This window comes from Anomaloglossus baeobatrachus, chromosome 9 (assembly GCF_048569485.1).
Source record: "Anomaloglossus baeobatrachus isolate aAnoBae1 chromosome 9, aAnoBae1.hap1, whole genome shotgun sequence".
Lineage (NCBI taxonomy): Eukaryota > Metazoa > Chordata > Amphibia > Anura > Aromobatidae > Anomaloglossus > Anomaloglossus baeobatrachus.
Genome location: NC_134361.1, coordinates 161,890,616 through 161,909,680, shown reverse-complemented (window position 1 = coordinate 161,909,680; position 19,065 = coordinate 161,890,616). Strand labels below are relative to the sequence as shown.

Here is a 19,065-nt window from a genome sequence, read left to right as displayed (position 1 = left end):
TGGTCATCTATGGCTTGACCTCCTTGCCTGTGCGGATTGGATGGGTTGTTACCGATATCTAGTGAGAAACTCATGTCCAATAGCACCTTTATGTACTTATAAAATTGGTGATGTATTTAATACTTCTGTCATCGGCTGTATATATATATATATATATATATATATATATATATACATACACACACACTGTATATATAGTGATAGATAGATGATAGATAAAAATCAGTTTCTTGAAAAACAAACCGTAATTGAACAATGTGGTTTCCATTTTCTATAAATATTAATACATGAAAAATGTAACAATTTATTTTCCATTCTGATTGGATTTCAACCAATAATAAAATGAATGACAGAACAGCTCACACATAAAGTCCAGTGAATATGTAAAATCCCAGTCATTAATAGCAGTGAGCTTCAGTTAAGTCCAAAGTTCTGTATATCTTTACAATTCCTCCATGAGTGTCCAAATTGCAGCCTGTAAGTTTCGAAAGGCTGGTCGCTCATCAGCTTTCTGTGCAAAAATAAATAAATAAATAAATTGTACATGAACAGTGATATCCATAAATTGGTGACAATGGACATTTGCTGTATAACCCAGACAAGTGTCTGTTTTGTTCAATGGGCTGTCTGTGTAAATACCTAACCACACACAGACCAATATTACTCACTGGGATCATATAAAATTGCAGCATGCACTAATTGCATCCATTTTTCGGATGAGACCTGTCTATAGATTTGAATGGAACATGAAAGCTGAATCTGTGTTTAAATAAGATTGGGTCTAAAGCCCGCTACACACGCTTCAATATATCTCACAATCCGTCGTTGGGGTCAAGTTGTAAGTGACGCACATCCGGCATCGTTTGTGAGGTATCTGCGTGTGACATCTACTTGCGATCAGGATTGAACGCAAAACCGTTGATCGCAAACACATCGTATCATTCTCTAGAATTGAGCGTTTTGTTGCACAAACCTAGTCAATTGTAACGTGTGACATCCCTCATACGATTTTGGTGTCTGAGGCTATGTGCGCAGGTGTGCGCTCTGCACCGCAGCTTAAAAAAGGTCCGCTTCAGAGCGCAGCTGAAAAGCTGCGTTCTGAAGTGCCTCACAATGTCTGTCATTCACTAATCTCTGTCAGTCGGTCACTATCTCTGTCCCTCACTCTCTGTCCATGTCAGTCTATCCCCCTCTCTCATATACTCACCGATCCCACGGCATTCACACTGCTCCGGCGGCTTTTACTGTTTTGAAAAAGCCGGCCGCCCATTAAACAATTTCGTATTCCCTGCTTTCCCCGCCCACCGGCGCCTATGATTGGTTACAGTGAGACACGCCCCCACTCTGAGTGACAGGTGTCACACTGCACCCAATCACAGCAGCCGGTGGGCGTGTCTATACTGTGTAGTGAAATAAATAATTAAATAATTAAAAAAAACGGCGTGCGGTTCCCCCCAATTTTAAAACCAGCCAGATAAAGCCATACTGCTGAAGGCTGGTATTCTCAGGATGGGGAGCTCCACGTTATGGGGAGCCCCCCAGCCTAACAATATCAGCCAACAGCCGCCCAGAATTGCCGCATACATTATATGCGAAAGTTCTGGGACTGTACCCGGCTCTTCCCGATTTGCCCTGGTGCGTTGGCAAATCGGGGTAATAAGGAGTTATTGGCAGCCCATAGCTGCCAATAAGTCCTAGATTAATCATGTCAGGCGTCTATGAGACACCTTCCATGATTAATCTGTAAATTACAGTAAATAAACACACACACGCCCGAAAAAATCCTTTATTAGAAATAAAAAACACAAACATATACCCTGGTTCACCACTTTAATCAGCCCCAAAAAGCCCTCCATGTCCGGCGTAATCCAGGATGCTCCAGCGTCGCTTCCAGTGCTGCTGCATGGAGGTGACCGGAGCGGCAGAATACACCGCCGCTCCGGTCACCTCCACGCAGCAACAGAGGTGAGTAGCGCGATCACCTGAGCTGTCACTGAGGTTACCCGCGGCCACCGCTGGATCCAGTGACAGCGGGTAACCTCAGTGACAGCAGCTGATCGGGCGGCTGTCTTCATTACCTGCGTGGAGGTGACCGGAGCGGCGGTGTCTTCTGCAGCTCCGGTCACCTCCATGCAGCAGCGCTGGAAGCGACGCTGGAGCATCCTGGATTACGCCGGACATGGAGGGCTTTTTGGGGCTGATTAAAGTGGTGAACCAGGGTATATGTGTGTGTTTTTTATTTCTAATAAAGGATTTTTCTGGTGTGTGTGTTTATTTACTGTAATTTACAGATTAATCATGGAAGGTGTCTCATAGACGCCTGACATGATTAATCTAGGACTTATTGGCAGCTATGGGCTGCCAATAACTCCTTATTACCCCGATTTGCCAACGCACCAGGGCAAATCGGGAAGAGCCGGGTACAGTCCCAGAACTGTCGCATCTAATGTATGCGGCAATTCTGGGCGGCTGTTGGCTGATATTGTTAGGCTGGGGGGCTCCCCATAACGTGGAGCTCCCCATCCTGAGAATACCAGCCTTCAGCCGTATGGCTTTATCTGGCTGGTTTTAAAATTGGGGGGGACCGCACGCCGTTTTTTTTAATTATTTAATTATTTATTTCACTACACAGTATAGACACGCCCACCGGCTGCTGTGATTGGGTGAGTGTGACACCTGTCACTCAGAGTGGGGACGTGTCTCACTGTAACCAATCATAGGCGCCGGTGGGCGGGGAAAGCAGGGAATACGAAATTGTTTAATGGGCGGCCGGCTTTTTCAAAACAGTAAAAGCCGCCGGAGCAGTGTGAATGCCGTGCAGTGCCGGGGATCGGGGATTGGTGAGTTTGAGAGAGGGCTGCTAACTTCAGTAACTTAGGAGATTAGCGGTCACCGGTGAGTCCTTCACTGGTGACCGCTAATCAGGGCGCGACACAGACAGAGCCGCAGCATGACAGTGAAGTCGGGTGAGGTTCACCCGAGTTCATTCTGACAGTGCGGCTCTGTCTGTGTCTGCTGTCATCTGCCATTCAGCTCTGCTACATGGCTGTCTGTGTCTGCTGTTAGCGGCCATGTAGCAGAGCTGAATGGCAGATGACATAGTAAAAACGCATCCCTACACATTACACACGCTTGGCAAGTCAATAAATAAAAAAAAAAAAGGTGCCCAATGCATACGTCACAGAACACATGTGTGGCGCCCCTGACCTGGTCAGGCACCACTGAGTACTGCACCCATGCTGGGGACAGTACAACACAGGTAATCCAGAAGGCTGACAGGGGTGTGGAACACAGGCGCATAGTGATCAGGTCTCACACATGTACCCATGAGAGGACCCCTGGGGATCCCAGGAGGGGGCAAGCCTTCACCTTCACTGGAATAGTGGAGGGGGTAGAGCCTCCATCTCCTCTCAAGGGGTGTGGTGGAGAGTCTGGTTGCTAGGTGGCGTAGGCAAGAACAGGAGAGGAGGGGCAGTGAGTCAGTTAGAGCAGAACTCCATAGGGCTCAGTGAGGAGCAGACCTGTGGGGCTGTTGCTGTCTAACAGCGCCCGCGCAGTGGCTACAGACGGGGGAGAACGGTCAACTAGGAGTGCTGCCTGAAAGCCAGCTTCAGCTAGAGAGTGCACGGAGTGGGAAGTAAGGAGACTGCTAGAGAGCACCAGGACCAACCGGGCGGCAGATCCCGAAGCGAGGATAGATTCACCTTTCCCTGCTAAACCTGCCGGTGTGGGGCTCTTAAAGCCCACACCACAACACTACAAAAGCCGCAGCCACGTAACCGCAGTTAGGGCCCATAGGTCATAGGAGGCAAGAGGCTGGAGTGGCCTGGTCCGGGGAACAAGCACACGGCAAACAACAAGGGGAGAGAGGCTGCAGCATCTTCCCTGGGTGACCCCCATAGGGACTCAAAGTCGGGGTCACCCCAAACCACCAAGGGCTAAGGAAGGCGAGTCAGTAGTCACCCTCATAAAGTCAGCCTGAAGGATACCTGGTTCCTACCTGGTTCATCTCAGCTACGCCCGGGTTACTCACCCTGCCACCTGAAGTGAGTAAAAACCCTGAAAGACATCCTGCCTGTGTGGTCATTCTGCGACTTGTGGTACTACAAACCTACACAGGGCCCTGGGGCTTGCCTCACTCTCAGGAGGCTCCTACATCTGACTGCACATACCATCAGCCCCAGGCGACCCTCAACCTGCAGTGGCGGTCCCTACTGGCCGCAATACTGAGAGTGGCGTCACGATCAAACAAGAAGATTTCCTACCAGTGACGGAGATCCAGCAACGTGGAGTCCCTGAAGGTAATGCACCGACACCGACACTACACCTGTGGGGCTACACATCTGGCGTCACGAACAGGATAAGGACTAGACCTGTTCAGACAGGTGACCATGTGCCTAGGCGGTCCGCTTGAAAAATTGGAAGCGCCGCCATATTGCCACCATGAAAAGCGCGCTGAAAAACAACAGCAGCCCGCGCTGGAAGAAGTTACCGCCCACGAAGAGGTGTGGCTACCCAGAGATCCCCTGCAGAGTCCTGACCTTGCTGATGAAGAAAGCGGAAGCGTCCAGAAACGGCGAGAGAGAAAGGGAGCCACAAGCCTGCTGCTGGGAGAGGAGCTGCTGAAAGAGGCAGAGCAGAAACTGAACAGCTTGCTATCAGAGGCAACGGCGAGTCCACAGCTGGAGAGTCGTGCAGAAGAGGGCGCAGAAGAAATGGCGTCTGACCGCAGAAATCCAGAACCGGGCTCCGCTGCCTGGTGGTATCGGGAGCTGGCCCAGTTCTGCGACCGACTGGAGAACCGGGTTGTGGAGCAGATCCGGGAAGAACGGATGGAAATGCTGGAGATGACCGCGGCGGTTCGGGCCTATGAAAGGGGAGCCGCGCGACGCATGTCAGACCGAGCGGCGACGACGCAGACCCCGATGCTGCCGCAGATGGGTGAGTCGAGTGATGCCCCGGCCAGCACAAGTGCCCCGACCCCTGCTGCCACGCCCGCGGTCCCGGAAGAGGCGCCCGGCGCGGCGCCACCGAACCAGGCCGCAGCCACGCTAGATGCGGCCCGCCAAGCCCAGGCCGCTGCAGCGATGCCCCGCCTGTCCCGCAGGGCTCCGACCACCACGGCAGTGCTCATCCGTGCTGCAGGTGTGACGCTGACCCAGGCTGCCACCCTGCTGAACCCGGTCCGCCAAGACCCCAACGCAGCAGTGACGCTCGTCCGCGCCGCAAGTGATGTGCTGAACCAGGCCGCAGCCCCGCCGGGTGCGGCCCGCCAAGCTCCGATCGCTGCAGCGACGTCCAGCCCAGCCTGCACAGAGCCCCCTGCAACAGCGACACTGATCCAGGCCGCCGCCATGCCGGGCGCGGCCCGCCAAGACCAGGCCGCCGCCATGCCGGGCGCGGCCCGCCAAGACCAGGCCGCCGCCATGCCAGGCGCGGCCCGCCAAGACCAGGCCGCCGCCATGCCAGGCGCGGCCCGCCAAGACCAGGCCGCCGCCATGCCAGGCGCGGCCCGCCAAGACCAGGCCGCCGCCATGCCAGGCGCGGCCCGCCAAGACCAGGCCGCCGCCATACAGGGCGCGGCCCGCCAAGAGATTGCGTCACTATTTTCCCCGGCCTGCAAGGCCAGAGCAGACACCGCTCCCCAGTCCAGAGAGGTCCCTGCTAGGAAGACCCTGATAGGAGAGGACCCTGAATACTGGAAGCTGAAGGCTGACCTAGAGGCCCAGTTCCCACAGGAGATGGTGGATCGGTATCTGCTCCCTCCGCATACCCCCAAGGAGATTCAGGTAACCCCTGCAGCCGCGCCAGAGAGTCCACCGCCCAGACCAGCTGAAGAAAGCCCATCCCCAGCACTGCCACCAAAGGAGTGCCAAGAAGAACTAAGGGGGAGAGGAGGCCAGGAAGCAGAAGGGCTGACTCCGACGCCAACCGCAGCAGACCCCTACCCAGAGCCGGAGATGCTGCCCTATTCCCGCTGGGAGGAGGAAGACTTGACACCGTCAGCAGATGAAGATCAACCCAAAGACCTCACCTGGAAGCCTGCAGGCATGAACCCAGCCCGCAAGACAAGGCGTAGCAGAGCAAAGTATCCTCCAACACCACAGTCTCCAGAGCAGAGGGAGGTCACAGCCAGAGACCTGCAGGAGAAAAGGTGCCTAAGAAGGTCCCAAGCCCAGGCTAGAGGACCCCTTTACAGAGGAATAGTAGAGGACTTCAACTTGAAAAGCGGATACGGCTTCATTGTAGTAAAAGGAATAAAAGAGGGCATATTTGTAAATCGGAGAGATGTTCAAGCCCACCTGCCCAGAGGACATTCAGGCAGAAATTTGAAAATTGGGGACTTAGTACAGTTCACCTTGCATCAAGGAGAAAGGGGCTACTATGCCTTAGACGTAGCACCATGTCCCAGACAAGAAAGACAAGAAAGACAAGAAAGACAAGAAAGACAAGAAAGACAAGAAAGACAAGAAAGAAAAGACAGAGATACAGAAACGGATGCAGAAAAAGAAACAGATGAAGACCAAGAAAGGAAAGATAAAGAACCTACAGATGAAACAACCACAGACAAAGATCCTACAGATGAAACAACCACGGACGACGACGGAGAGCAAGAAAGTCACAGGTGCCGGTGCCCTACATGCCCACGCCCTAGTGAAAAAGAGGAGTAGAGTAGAGAGAAGTAAAGAAATACAGCAAGTTACCAGTTGAAGTTTTGACAAGTTTTGTTTGCAACGTTTAAGAAATGCGCCCACAAAAACTATTGTGAGAAAACCATAAACCTTAAGGCTATGAACTTGCTATAGCCACAAACTCTCGCAGTGTAAATAGTTACACCAGTGGCACCACCACCAGGGCCAGCCTGTTTAGGGGCTTGGGCTCGTCTGCAACCAGGGGGGCCCGTCCGTAGAAAAGGGCCTTGGCTCACCTGCGACCAGAGAGCACGCCTGTTTATGGGGCCTTGGCTCACCACCACAAAGAGGGTACCTGGTCAGCACCAACTGTGGAGGCCGCCTCTACATCCTGCCAGAAGAGGCTGACGGCGCGGATCCACCAGGCCAGGTATACCCTGAAACCACCAGCCCATGAAAGCCGCCTCTACATCCTGCCAGAAGTGGCTGAAGTCGCGGCCAACGGGAGAGGAAGATTGGAGGAAAGGTCTGGGGAAACGGATGGCCCCGACCTGGTTACCAACAGGACCGGTGACCTGCCTCCTGAGAGGGTTTTGGGTGGGTTAACGGACTTGTGGGTGGAGGGTGGTGATGTCTGATACCTGGTGCTTTTAAAAATGTTTTACATGTTTTAATGTTTTATGCATTTTAAAATGTTGTCTTGCAGCCCGAGGACGTGCTGGTGATAACTAAGGGGGAATGTGGCGCCCCTGACCTGGTCAGGCACCACTGAGTACTGCACCCATGCTGGGGACAGTACAACACAGGTAATCCAGAAGGCTGACAGGGGTGTGGAACACAGGCGCATAGTGATCAGGTCTCACACATGTACCCATGAGAGGACCCCTGGGGATCCAAGGAGGGGGCAAGCCTTCACCTTCACTGGAATAGTGGAGGGGGTAGAGCCTCCATCTCCTCTCAAGGGGTGTGGTGGAGAGTCTGGTTGCTAGGTGGCGTAGGCAAGAACAGGAGAGGAGGGGCAGTGAGTCAGTTAGAGCAGAACTCCATAGGGCTCAGTGAGGAGCAGACCTGTGGGGCTGTTGCTGTCTAACAGCGCCCGCGCAGTGGCTACAGACGGGGGAGAACGGTCAACTAGGAGTGCTGCCTGAAAGCCAGCTTCAGCTAGAGAGTGCACGGAGTGGGAAGTAAGGAGACTGCTAGAGAGCACCAGGCCCAACCGGGCGGCAGATCCCGAAGCGAGGATAGATTCACCTTTCCCTGCTAAACCTGCCGGTGTGGGGCTCTTAAAGCCCACACCACAACACTACAAAAGCCGCAGCCACGTAACCGCAGTTAGGGCCCATAGGTCATAGGAGGCAAGAGGCTGGAGTGGCCTGGTCCGGGGAACAAGCACACGGCAAACAACAAGGGGAGAGAGGCTGCAGCATCTTCCCTGGGTGACCCCCATAGGGACTCAAAGTCGGGGTCACCCCAAACCACCAAGGGCTAAGGAAGGCGAGTCAGTAGTCACCCTCATAAAGTCAGCCTGAAGGATACCTGGTTCCTACCTGGTTCATCTCAGCTACGCCCGGGTTACTCACCCTGCCACCTGAAGTGAGTAAAAACCCTGAAAGACATCCTGCCTGTGTGGTCATTCTGCGACTTGTGGTACTACAAACCTACACAGGGCCCTGGGGCTTGCCTCACTCTCAGGAGGCTCCTACATCTGACTGCACATACCATCAGCCCCAGGCGACCCTCAACCTGCAGTGGCGGTCCCTACTGGCCGCAATACTGAGAGTGGCGTCACGATCAAACAAGAAGATTTCCTACCAGTGACGGAGATCCAGCAACGTGGAGTCCCTGAAGGTAATGCACCGACACCGACACTACACCTGTGGGGCTACACACATGATCTAAAGGATCGCACACAAAATTGATCAATTTAACATAGACTACTAACGCACGTGTGACAGCAAATGAACGACCAACGTGCAATCTCATAAGATCCCGTATGCAACCTGGGCGTGTCACATCGCAAATGCGATTGTACAACTAATTGCAATGTGTAAAGTGGGCTTTAGATTATTTTTTGCTGCAAAAGATGCTTTAGGGCTTATTTTCAGGGGATGTCTTATATTTTCTCATGAACAACAATCCACATTTATTGTTGAACAAAACAAAATCAACATTTATTCAAATATCATCATGTCAGCACATTCTGGAACATCAATATTTTGTGTTAGCCCTATTGCTGGTTCAGATGCACAGTTTCATATCTCATCCGCTATTCTCGTGGTGCAGAACCAGTCCTATAGTGGTGGGTATATAAATATTTACAAAGGTTTAAAATACCTGTTTAAATTTATTTTTCTCTATGTATTGCTACATTTACCCCCAAAAGAATCGCACTTACCAGACCCCCAAACAATTAGAGTTTGTAAGTGAATGGGCTCTCGCATACAAATCTGTGTCACTGTCAGGTCCCCCTGCATTCTACAGCGGTTGGTTCCCCCTGGTGACTGGAAGCAGTATCACTTGCGCGTAGTGATACTGGTACCCGATCTGTTGGTGAGAGCTGCAGTACAATGCACTTGAAACGGTGAGGGACCTGAGAGCAATGCAAAACTCTGTGTGAGATCCCATCCACCATCTTTACTTGCCAACTGTAATTGTTTTGGGTCTGGTAAATATGCTTTTGCTTTTGGGGGGTGTAGGGTGTCTGCTTTCTATTGGGAGTGTCAGCTTTCATTTTGGATGTCAGCTTTCTTTTGGGGCTGTCAGCTTTCTTTGATGAAGAGTCCTACTGTATTCTTTAACTTCTTTAGCTGCTTGGACACCTCCTTATGGAACCACAAGTAGGGCCTCTTTTTGGAGTAGGGCTTATACAGTGCCTACAAGTAGTATTCAACCCCCTGCAGATTTAGCAGGTTTACACATTCGGAATTAACTTGGCATTGTGACATTTGGACTGTAGATCAGCCTGGAAGTGTGAAATGCACTGCAGCAAAAAAGAATGTTATTTCTTTTTTTATTTTTTTTTTTAAATTGTGAAAAGTTTATTCAGAGGGTCATTTATTATTCAACCCCTCAAACCACAAGAATTCTGTTTGGTTCCCCTAAAGTATTAAGAAGTATTTCAGGCACAAAGAACAATGAGCCTCACATGTTTGGATTAATTATCTCTTTTCCCAGCCTTTTCTGACTAATTAAGACCCTCCCCAAACTTGTGAACAGCACTCATACTTGGTCATCATGGGAAAGACAAAGGAGCATTCCAAGGCCATCAGAGACAAGATCGTGGAGGGTCACAAGGCTGGCAAGGGGTACAACCCACACTTTTATGTTGAAAATTTATTAAAATTTAACTGAGCAACATAACTTGTTGGTTTGTAAGATTTATGCATCTGTTAATAAATCCTGCTCTTGTTTGAAGTTTGCAGGCTCTAACTTATTTGCATCTTATCAAACCTGCTAAATCTGCAGGGGGTTGAATACTACTTGTAGGCACTGTATTTTAAGCATACTCAAAAAAGCCCCCAAAATCCTACTAGGGCTTATTTTCAGAGAAACAGGGTACATGCTACGTGATCCACAGGCAGAGTGTATCAGACACTAGCTGTATGATTTCGGCCTGGCATTTTGAACTCTAAAGACATAGTTTAATAGCCGTCTGGGAACTGAGTCACACAGCAGACTAGTCAGTCAGACAAGCAGTTCCCTGGTGGCTTCTCTCTGCCCGCTGCTCCTGGGGTAACAGGTCTCCTCTCCCTGCCTGTGTGTACAGGGAGAAGCCATCTGGACCCACCTGTCTGACTAGTCTGCTGTACGGCTCAATTCCCGGCTGGCTATTAAAGTATGTTTTGCTGTGATATTCCTCAGAGTTTCAGAGTAAAACATACCGCTGGCTGTAATCATACATCCAATGTCTGATACATGCTGCCTGTGGATTGAGCAGCATATATAAGTTTTCAGGTTCCCTTTAATGGGTACATAAATAAAAAGACGTCATACCACCATCATATATATGGCATCTGTTTTTAATAGATTAATTGTAAAGACTAAATAGGTAATTTACTGTTAAAGGTAACCTGTAATGTCCAGTTATAGCCTCTCTCTGCAGATTAATAGCGTTAAAATCACATTAGGCAGCATTACTGGAGCAGCTGTAAGGAGGTGGACAGGCTGTCCCATTACCCCTGAAGACACCAATTGTATTTGAGATGGGCAGTGAGCCCCATAGGGGCGAATAGGCCCCATGACGATCGGGAGGGTTAGGGTAGGAAAGAGTTAAGTGTTAGTTCAGAGGTGTACATGGGGGCTACCTGATTGGTGGGGGAGTCGGAAAAGGGATTGGGTGAGGGATATGTTATGGGAGGGGTGTTGTGCTGGGTATAAAGGAGTCAGTGCAGAGGTCACTGCCCCTTTTATCCTACAGACAGCGTGTCCCGCCCACCCGCCCTGCTATAATGTGCAAAAAAAACAAAAAAAACCCCCCCAAAATATGTAAAAAAAAACAACGAAAAAAAAACCAGGAAATAAAAAAAAAAAAAAAGGGGGGGAGTTGGTTTTCTGTTGAGTTGTTGTCACAGCGGGGTGATAGGTCCGTTCAGAGAGGTTTGGTGTACCGACCGTAGGTTGGTTGGTATGAAGCCACTCAGGGGGAGTGGCTTCGATTTGGATGGGAACTTGTGGGCGGAGGTCCTGCAGGTTCTGGGGAGGGGTAATTAACGATGGAACGTTAATTACCCCACACCTCGGGTCAGTTGGTCACGGCCGAGGTGGTCCCCTGGGCCGGTTGGAGGTTACGGCCGGGGGATAGGAATGATGGTTGCCCTCTCGGATGGACCTATCAGGTGTCATTTTTGTGGAGAATATGTATATATGTACAGGTTCAGTTGTTAATGGGGTGGCATGTTGAGCCACGAGTTTGCTACATATATACTGTTTAATAAAGCTGTGGCCATTCGGCAATAAAGTCGTAGTCTGTGTCGTTATTTTTAAGTATAGTGGTAAGGGAAAGTTTGTCATTGGAGACCCGCTTATCCCTATAGATACGTCATGTAATGTTTGTATTTCTGCAATGTTTTTTATGTGGTAAAAAGTGTTAATTTCCCTGTGAGCTGGAGTACTAACCACCGGTCACAAGAGGTTATTGTCCTCATTTTTACTCTTTAAAAAAACCCCTTGTTTGGAAAGCACAGGGTTAATATCTAATCAGCCAGAGAGAGCGAGGAGAGATAGAGACCAGCAGGAGTCAGTACCTGTTTCAATGTCAGTTAGTATTTAGCAATTGAACAGTGCAAGAGTAAAGGAAGCATTCAGAAAAAGAAGAATGACTGTGTGTGTGTGTGTGTGTGTGTGTGTGTGTGTGTGTGTGTGTGTGTGTGTGTGTGTGTGTTCGTGTGTGTGTGTGTCAAGTACAAAGGAGCAAGTTACTTGTAAGAAACCTGGTGATAGTTCATTAACACTAGAACTACTGAGGTAGTCATTTTGACTACTTTGCACCATGTGTTTCTATATAGGTGTCACAAGTCCAGTAGTTCTAGTGTTAAAGCCGGTGAGTGGGGGGTATTCTGAGACTGAAACAGCTGTAATGTAGCATTACTGTACTGGACTCTGGGAAACAGCCTTGAAAAAAAGGTGGATTTTGTCAGACTAGTGGTGTGCTTAGTAGCGTGGTGGCAAGCAAGAGCTCACCTACTTTAGTTTCATTAAAGAATGGAGTCACCCATATTGCCGTTGTATTCATCTGAAATATTCACAAGTATTGTGCAGCCACTCAGAACCACTATACATGTGCCTCTGTATTGCACAAAAAAACAACTTCAAGTGTAATACCTGATAATACACAAGTTTATTCTTCAGTTAAAAGGACTCTGATTTTACAAACTTGTCTGGCTGCCTCATCTTGGGGGGAAAAAGGGGTCTGGCGTCACTCAGAGTGTGGCAGGGCTGAACCTGAAGGTGTCTACTGCAGCAACAGTACCACCCTACTCACACACGCAGAAGCATCTTTCTGTAGCGTGCCATGATGTGGAAAACAAGTGCCTCCCCCATGGCTACGGCTCCAAACCACGTTACAGAGCGACTACAGGTAGAAAATTTATTTATGTCCTCCCTGCACCTGCTCGTTTCCAGAAGGGCAGTGAGCCCCATAGGGGTGAATGGACCCCATGACGATCGGGAGGGTGCAAGGTTAGGAAAGGGTTAATAGGTTTGCATGGGATGGGGGATGTGTGGGAGTACAGGATTGGTAGTAGGGAGCTGTAAGGGGATTGGGGGGGAGCAAGGAAGGGGTGGGGTGTTGGGAGAGGTATAAGAGAGGGGGGTGTGCTGTTTACCTCCCCTTTCGTCGATAGATCTTTGTGTCCCAGGACGTAGTGCTGCTGCTGCTTCCTGCCATGGCTGCCCTTGCTGAACTCCTGGAGATGGTGCGGGGGGCATCCGAGGTCGTGGGAGTGGATGCCCTGAGGCAGCAGCTGGCAGCGGTCTGTGGGGCTGGAGCGGCGCCGCCTGCTGTTCCAGCGCCCAGGCCGTGGCTACGTGCTCGGCGGGCACGACCGCCGGAGCGCTACTCCCCCAGCTGGAGGGGGAGAATCAGATCAAGGAGCCCCTGCGGGGACCCTCCGGAGCAGCGGCGGAGCCCTCCAACTAACCTAGGGGAGCAGCCGGCCACCGGGAGGAATCCGCGACGGAGATCCCGTGGGTCGGGGGTGGGCGGAGCCTCTGCGAGGCCCACTTCCGGTCCGCGGCCTGCGCAGCACCAGAGCGGAGCATGGATGACGGCAGCCCCCAGTGATGTGCCGGCTGGGGGTGGCGCTCGGCGTGCCGGATTGCCGGAGGAGACTCCCTGCAGGCCGCAGGGGAGAGCAACAGGACGGGGGACGGGAGCGGATGTGAGCGGCGAGGTCAGGAGATCGGAGGAGGGGTACGGTGGCCCGCAGGCACAGAGGAGATCGGTAGTCACGGTCCTCCCCGGCGAGGAGCGTGCTGGGGGTGGGTCCCGGCGAGGAGCAAGCTCGGCACGGCCTTCCGGCAGTCGGCAGGGAGGGAGCCCACTGAGGACGACAGGAGAAGGGGCGGCGCAGCAGGATATCACGATTACAGCGGGAAGAGACGGCGGCAGGGCGCCACGGCGGGAGAAAAGGAAGAGGTCAAGCAGGAGTCGCCCGGACGAGCGGGGTGCGGTGACCGTGGGGGTCGACGGCCGCCAGGTGCGGGCTGTCCCCTCGCTGGTCCCCCCTGAGGATTTCGGCAGCGCATCGGATTCCAGCGAGGAAGAAGGAGCAGCGGCAGGTCGGACGGAGCGGCAGCTGGAAGATCGTGGCACGGCTGTTCCGGCGTCGACTCAACGGCAGCCTGGTGAGCAGACAACAGAAATGTTACATGCTGTGGGTAGCGCGGGCGAGGGCGGGGGTTCCGTCGCGGGACGCGTTGCGCTGGGGGCGAGTGCGGTCGGGCAGTCTGGTTTACCGGGTCCAGAGTTTTGGGGGCAGCTTTTGGGGGTGTTGCAGGGGTTGTCTGCGGAACGGGGTAGTCGGACTGGGCCTGGGGCTCCGGTGGGGGCGTGGGTGGGCCCCACGGAAGTGGTGCGGACAGAAGCGCCGGTGCGCGATGTTGCGGCGGGGGACACGACCTCGGCGGCAGGTACGGGACAGGAGGCTGGTGGGGCGGCTTCCGTGGGTGCGAGTAAGGAGGCGGAAAAGGAAAAAGAAAAGGAGGATGAGGTAGTGCGTTTGGATGATAGGGCACGGAGTGAAATTTATGTGTGCTTTGAAGGGCAGTTAGGGGTTCATTTAAAAAAGGAGGTGAGGGAAAAGATTTGGAAGGGGGAGTATGTGGAAATTTTTTCCCTGCTTCCCTTGGAAAAGTTTAATTTGGATAAGGTGAAACCTAGTGATACAAAAAAGGAGAAGGAGGATGAGGAAAAACGGCGGTATAGGTTGATCCCGAGGACGTTTACTAACTGGCTACAGGCCTTTGCTATCTCAGCCAGTGTGATCGGGGAAAAGGAGCCGGAGCATTGTTCCGCCCTATTTGGATATATGGACGCGATAGGGGAAGCGTATAGAGTATACGGCGGTTTGGGGTGGTTGAGATATGATGAGCAGTTCCGGCAGCGGAAGGCTCTGCGGCCGGGAGTCCAGTGGGGCCACAAGGATATTTCTTTGTGGATGCGGTTAATGACGGCGCCGGCTCAGCCCTTTCGAGGGGGTGCCGGGAGCCCGGGTGCGAGTGGCGGGTCCTCGGCTGGACAGAAAAAGGGAGCTTGTTGGCAGTATAACGAGGGACAGTGTAAGTTCGGGGCCTCTTGTCGGTTCAGACACGAGTGTTCCGGATGTGGAGGGTCCCACCCTCTAGCCAGGTGCTTCAAGAAAGGCAAAGGAAAGGCGGGGGAGGGGTCTGGAAAAAGGGAGGACGCCAGTGAGGGTAGAGGCGATGCTTCCCTATTTAAGTAGATACCCGGATGTGCGGGCGGCGGAGTTGTTGGAACGTGGTTTTACAGAGGGCTTTCGGATTCCGTTTGAATCTGAGGCGCCGGTGTTTCGCCCGGGAAACTTGCGGTCCGCAAAAGAACATCCGGCGGTGGTGAAGGAAAAGCTGCAGAAGGAGGTGGAGTTGGGGAGGATGGCGGGCCCATTCCAGGACCCGCCATTCTCTAATTTACGGATTTCCCCCCTTGGGGTGGTACCTAAGAAGGAGCCGAACAAATTTCGGCTCATTCATCATTTATCTTATCCGGCGGGATTGTCGGTGAATGATGGGATATCACCGGAATTGTCGGCGGTATGTTATGTATCGTTCGATAGGGCCTTGGAGCTGGTAAGGGTAGCGGGGCGGGGGGCCCTGATGGCAAAGGCGGATGTGGAAGCAGCTTTTCGTTTACTCCCGGTGCATCCAGAGAGCTTTCATCTCTTAGGGTGTATGTGGGATGGTGAATACTATGTGGATCGTTGCCTGCCGATGGGCTGTTCCATTTCGTGTGCTTATTTTGAGGCATTCAGTACGTTTGTGGAATGGGTAGTCAAGGAGGTGGCAGGAGTCCATTCGGTGATTCACTATTTGGATGACTTCTTTTGCGTGGGTCCGGCGGGCTCTTCGGTTTGCTCCTTGTTGTTGTTTACGTTAGAGCGGATCGCGCGGAGCCTGGGTATTCCGTTGGCAAAAGACAAAACAGAAGGGCCGGTGACGGTATTATGTTTCTTAGGTATCGAAATTGATACACTGGCAATGGAATGCCGGTTGCCGGAGGGAAAGCTGTTGGATTTGAAGGCGTCGGTGCGGTTCTTGTCTCAGGCCAAGAAGGTGCGGTTGCGGGAGTTGCAGTCAGTGCTCGGAAAATTGAATTTCGCTTGTCGCATTATGCCGATGGGGCGGATATTTAATAGGAGACTGGCGAGCGCAACCGCAGGGGTAAAAGCTCCAAATCACTTTGTCAGAGTGACAAAAATGATGAAAGGGGATTTGTTGGTGTGGGAGGAGTTCTTGGACCGGTACAACGGTCGGACCCTTTGGATGAGCGAGGCGGTGTCCAATAGCCAGCTGGAATTGTACACGGATGCGGCTGGGGCGACAGGTTTTGGAGCAATTTTTCAAACGCGCTGGTGTGTGGGAAAGTGGCCGCGGCGGTGGGTGGAAGCAGGTTTGGTGAGGAATTTGACGCTGTTGGAATTGTTTCCCATTATTGTGGCGGTGGAGTTGTGGGGCCCTGTTTTTGCTGGAAGAAGGGTTTGCATGCATTGTGACAACATGGCGGTGGTGCATTCCATCAACGCACTGTCGGCAAAATCCCCGCCGGTTGTGGGGTATTTAAGGCATCTAGTGTTGCGTTGTTTGGAGTTAAACATTTGCGTGGTGGCTCGGCATGTGCCTGGGATTCGCAACGAGGTGGCTGATGCGCTATCACGGTTTCAGTTTTGCAGGTTCAGGAAGCTGGTGCCGGAAGCGGACGCGGAGGGGGAACCTTGCCCGAACTGGCTGTGGGACCTGGCATCGGTGTAGCTTTTGAGGGAATTCGGAGATCGGTGTCTGAGGCTACTTGGTGCCGATATCAGGCGGTGTGGCAGGAATGGGCAGAGTTGGAAAGTAGGGAGTTCATGGAGTCGGGTTACCAGGGTCGAGTGTTGGGGGTACTGATGTTAATAAGTGGGGATTTTTCGGAAGGCAGGTCTGTTTCGGTGATTGGTTGCAAGTTGGCGGCGTTGGCCTTTTTGTTCCAGATGCAAGGGGTTCGGGACGCGACTAAGGATTTTCTGGTGCGACAGGCGATGAAGGGTTTTCGAAAAGGGGCTCAGTCGCGTGACTGTAGGCGGCCGGTGTCATTGCCATTGTTGGCGCGTTTGGTGGGGTGTTTAGGGGAGTTGTGTTCGTCTCCTTATGAGCGGGTGTTGTTCTCGGTAGCTTTTGTACTGGCGTTTTTTGGGGCCTTTCGTATTGGCGAATTGGTCAGCCCGACTAAGCAAGCGATGGGTGGTTTGCTGTTGGGTGATGTGATGCTGGGGGAGGATAGAGTGGAATGTCGGCTTCGTTTTTCTAAGACGGATCAGAGGGGCCGGGGGCGCTTAGTAGTGTTGTACGCTTTACCGGGGCACCAGTTGTGCCCAGTGTTACATGTGTCAGAGTTTTTAAAGGTGCGCGGCGGTTACCCTGGTGTTTTTCTTAGACATACGGACGGATTGGCTTTGTCGCGGTATCAATTCAATGCGGTGCTGAAGATGGCTCTAGCAAGGGTGGGGGAGGAGCCACGTGAGTACGGGTCTCACTCCTTCCGGATTGGGGCGGCAACGGAGGCCGCCAGGTGGGGTTTGAGTGAGGATTGTATCCGGCGGATTGGGAGGTGGGAGTCTTCCAGGTTCCGTTTGTACATTAGGCCTCACTTGGTCAGGTGATGGTCAGGGGTGGGGGATTCAAGGTTGGTGTTAGATGCCGGTTTGTGGGCAATTTCTTGTGCTGTTGCTGTTTTTATTCGTGGTCTTTGTATTTTATAGGTCCATGCCTTGTGTGGATCCTCGGGCACTCCTATGTGTATTGGGGAGCGTTACGGGCGGATGTGCGGCGTGACGGTCGGCAGCTCGGAGTGTCGGTGTCGGAAGCTCGAGTAAAGTGGCTCGGAATTCGGGGCATGACCTGGGGTAGGGTGCGCCCTGAGGTGGCTTATTATAGCCGTATGGATCGTGTCCCTGATGTGTTAATTTTGCATGTGGGAGGGAACGATTTGGGAGTAAGGTCGGCGAGGGAATTGAAAAGGGATATAAAGCTGGACCTGTTACATTTGTGGAGGGCGTTCCCGGGCATAGTTATCGTTTGGTCGGACATTATAGCTCGGACGCAGTGGCGTTTTGGGAGGTCGGTGGACCGTATTAATAGGGCTCGGAGCAAGCTGAACCGGGCTATTGGCAGGTTTGTGGCGAGAAATGGTGGGTTGGTGGTGCGGCATAGAGAATTGGAGGAGTCCACGGAGCAGTATCTAAGGAGAGATGGGGTTCACCTGACTGATGTGGGTCTGGATTTATGGATGTTGGGTTTGAGGGATGGCCTAGAGCAAGCACTGGGGGTGTGGGGGGGCCCGGGCCAAGTAAGGGTGTCACTTGGCCGGCCTGTGGCGGGGTGATAGGTCCGTCTGAGAGGTTGGGAGTACCGACAGTCGGCTTGTTGGTACGAAGTCGCTCAAGGGGAGTGGCTTCGGAGTGGATGGGAACTTGTGGGCGGAGCTCCCGCAGGTTCTGGGTAGGGGTAATTAACGATGGAACGTTGTTACCCCTCACCTCGGGCCGGGTGGTCACGGCCGAGGTGGTCCTCTGGGCCGGTTTGGAGGTTACGGCCGGGGGGTTAGGAATGATGGTTTGCCTCTCGGACGGATCTATCGGTGTTTCTGGTTATACGGGTATATATGTATAAGGTTAAGTTTAACAATTGAGTGGCATGTTGGGCCACAAGTTTGGTATACATATATACGGTAAAATAAAACTGTGGCCATTCCTGCAATAAAGTCGTGGTTCTCGTCTTCATTTAGGTAGATATGGTACGGGGGGTGTGTTTTACAGGATAACCTGCTTATCCCTTATAGATGCGTCAAGACATCGGAGTGGTGCAGGGAGCAGTTACATTCAGCACAAATGTACAATGAGCACGGCTGTAATCACTCCTGGGCACTTTGATTGACAGCCTGTTAGTAAAAAGTAAATAGGAAAAAGATGCAAAGACTACAACAAAACCACCAGTAGAGCCGCTTCAGGAAAAAAAGAAAACTCTGGCAACTCTGCCGTTGGTTTAAAGACGCCTTGTGCATATTCCTACTGGGCAGAAAATCTGCAAATGTCAAAACTCCTCAAAAACTTTCAGTTCCCACGCAGTGGCTATGTGCACATAAAGTTTTTTGCTGAGTTTTTGAAGTAAAATCTGAGCTGAATTTCCAAGTATTTGAGGAGTTTTGAGATTTGGAGGAGGATCT

General features: G+C 52.1%; 1 protein-coding gene across 1 annotated transcript in view; it reads right to left on the bottom strand.

Annotated features, from left to right (window-relative positions):
- Nucleotides 1-358: 358 nt before the first annotated feature.
- The window catches only part of BTK (Bruton tyrosine kinase), a 275,754-nt gene continuing 257,047 nt past the window's right edge, over nt 359-19,065 (bottom strand). The window contains exon 18 of the mRNA XM_075322776.1: nt 359-511. Coding sequence (XP_075178891.1) covers nt 443-511 — 69 coding nt within the window. The 3' untranslated portion in view covers nt 359-442. The remainder of the gene's footprint in view (nt 512-19,065) is intronic.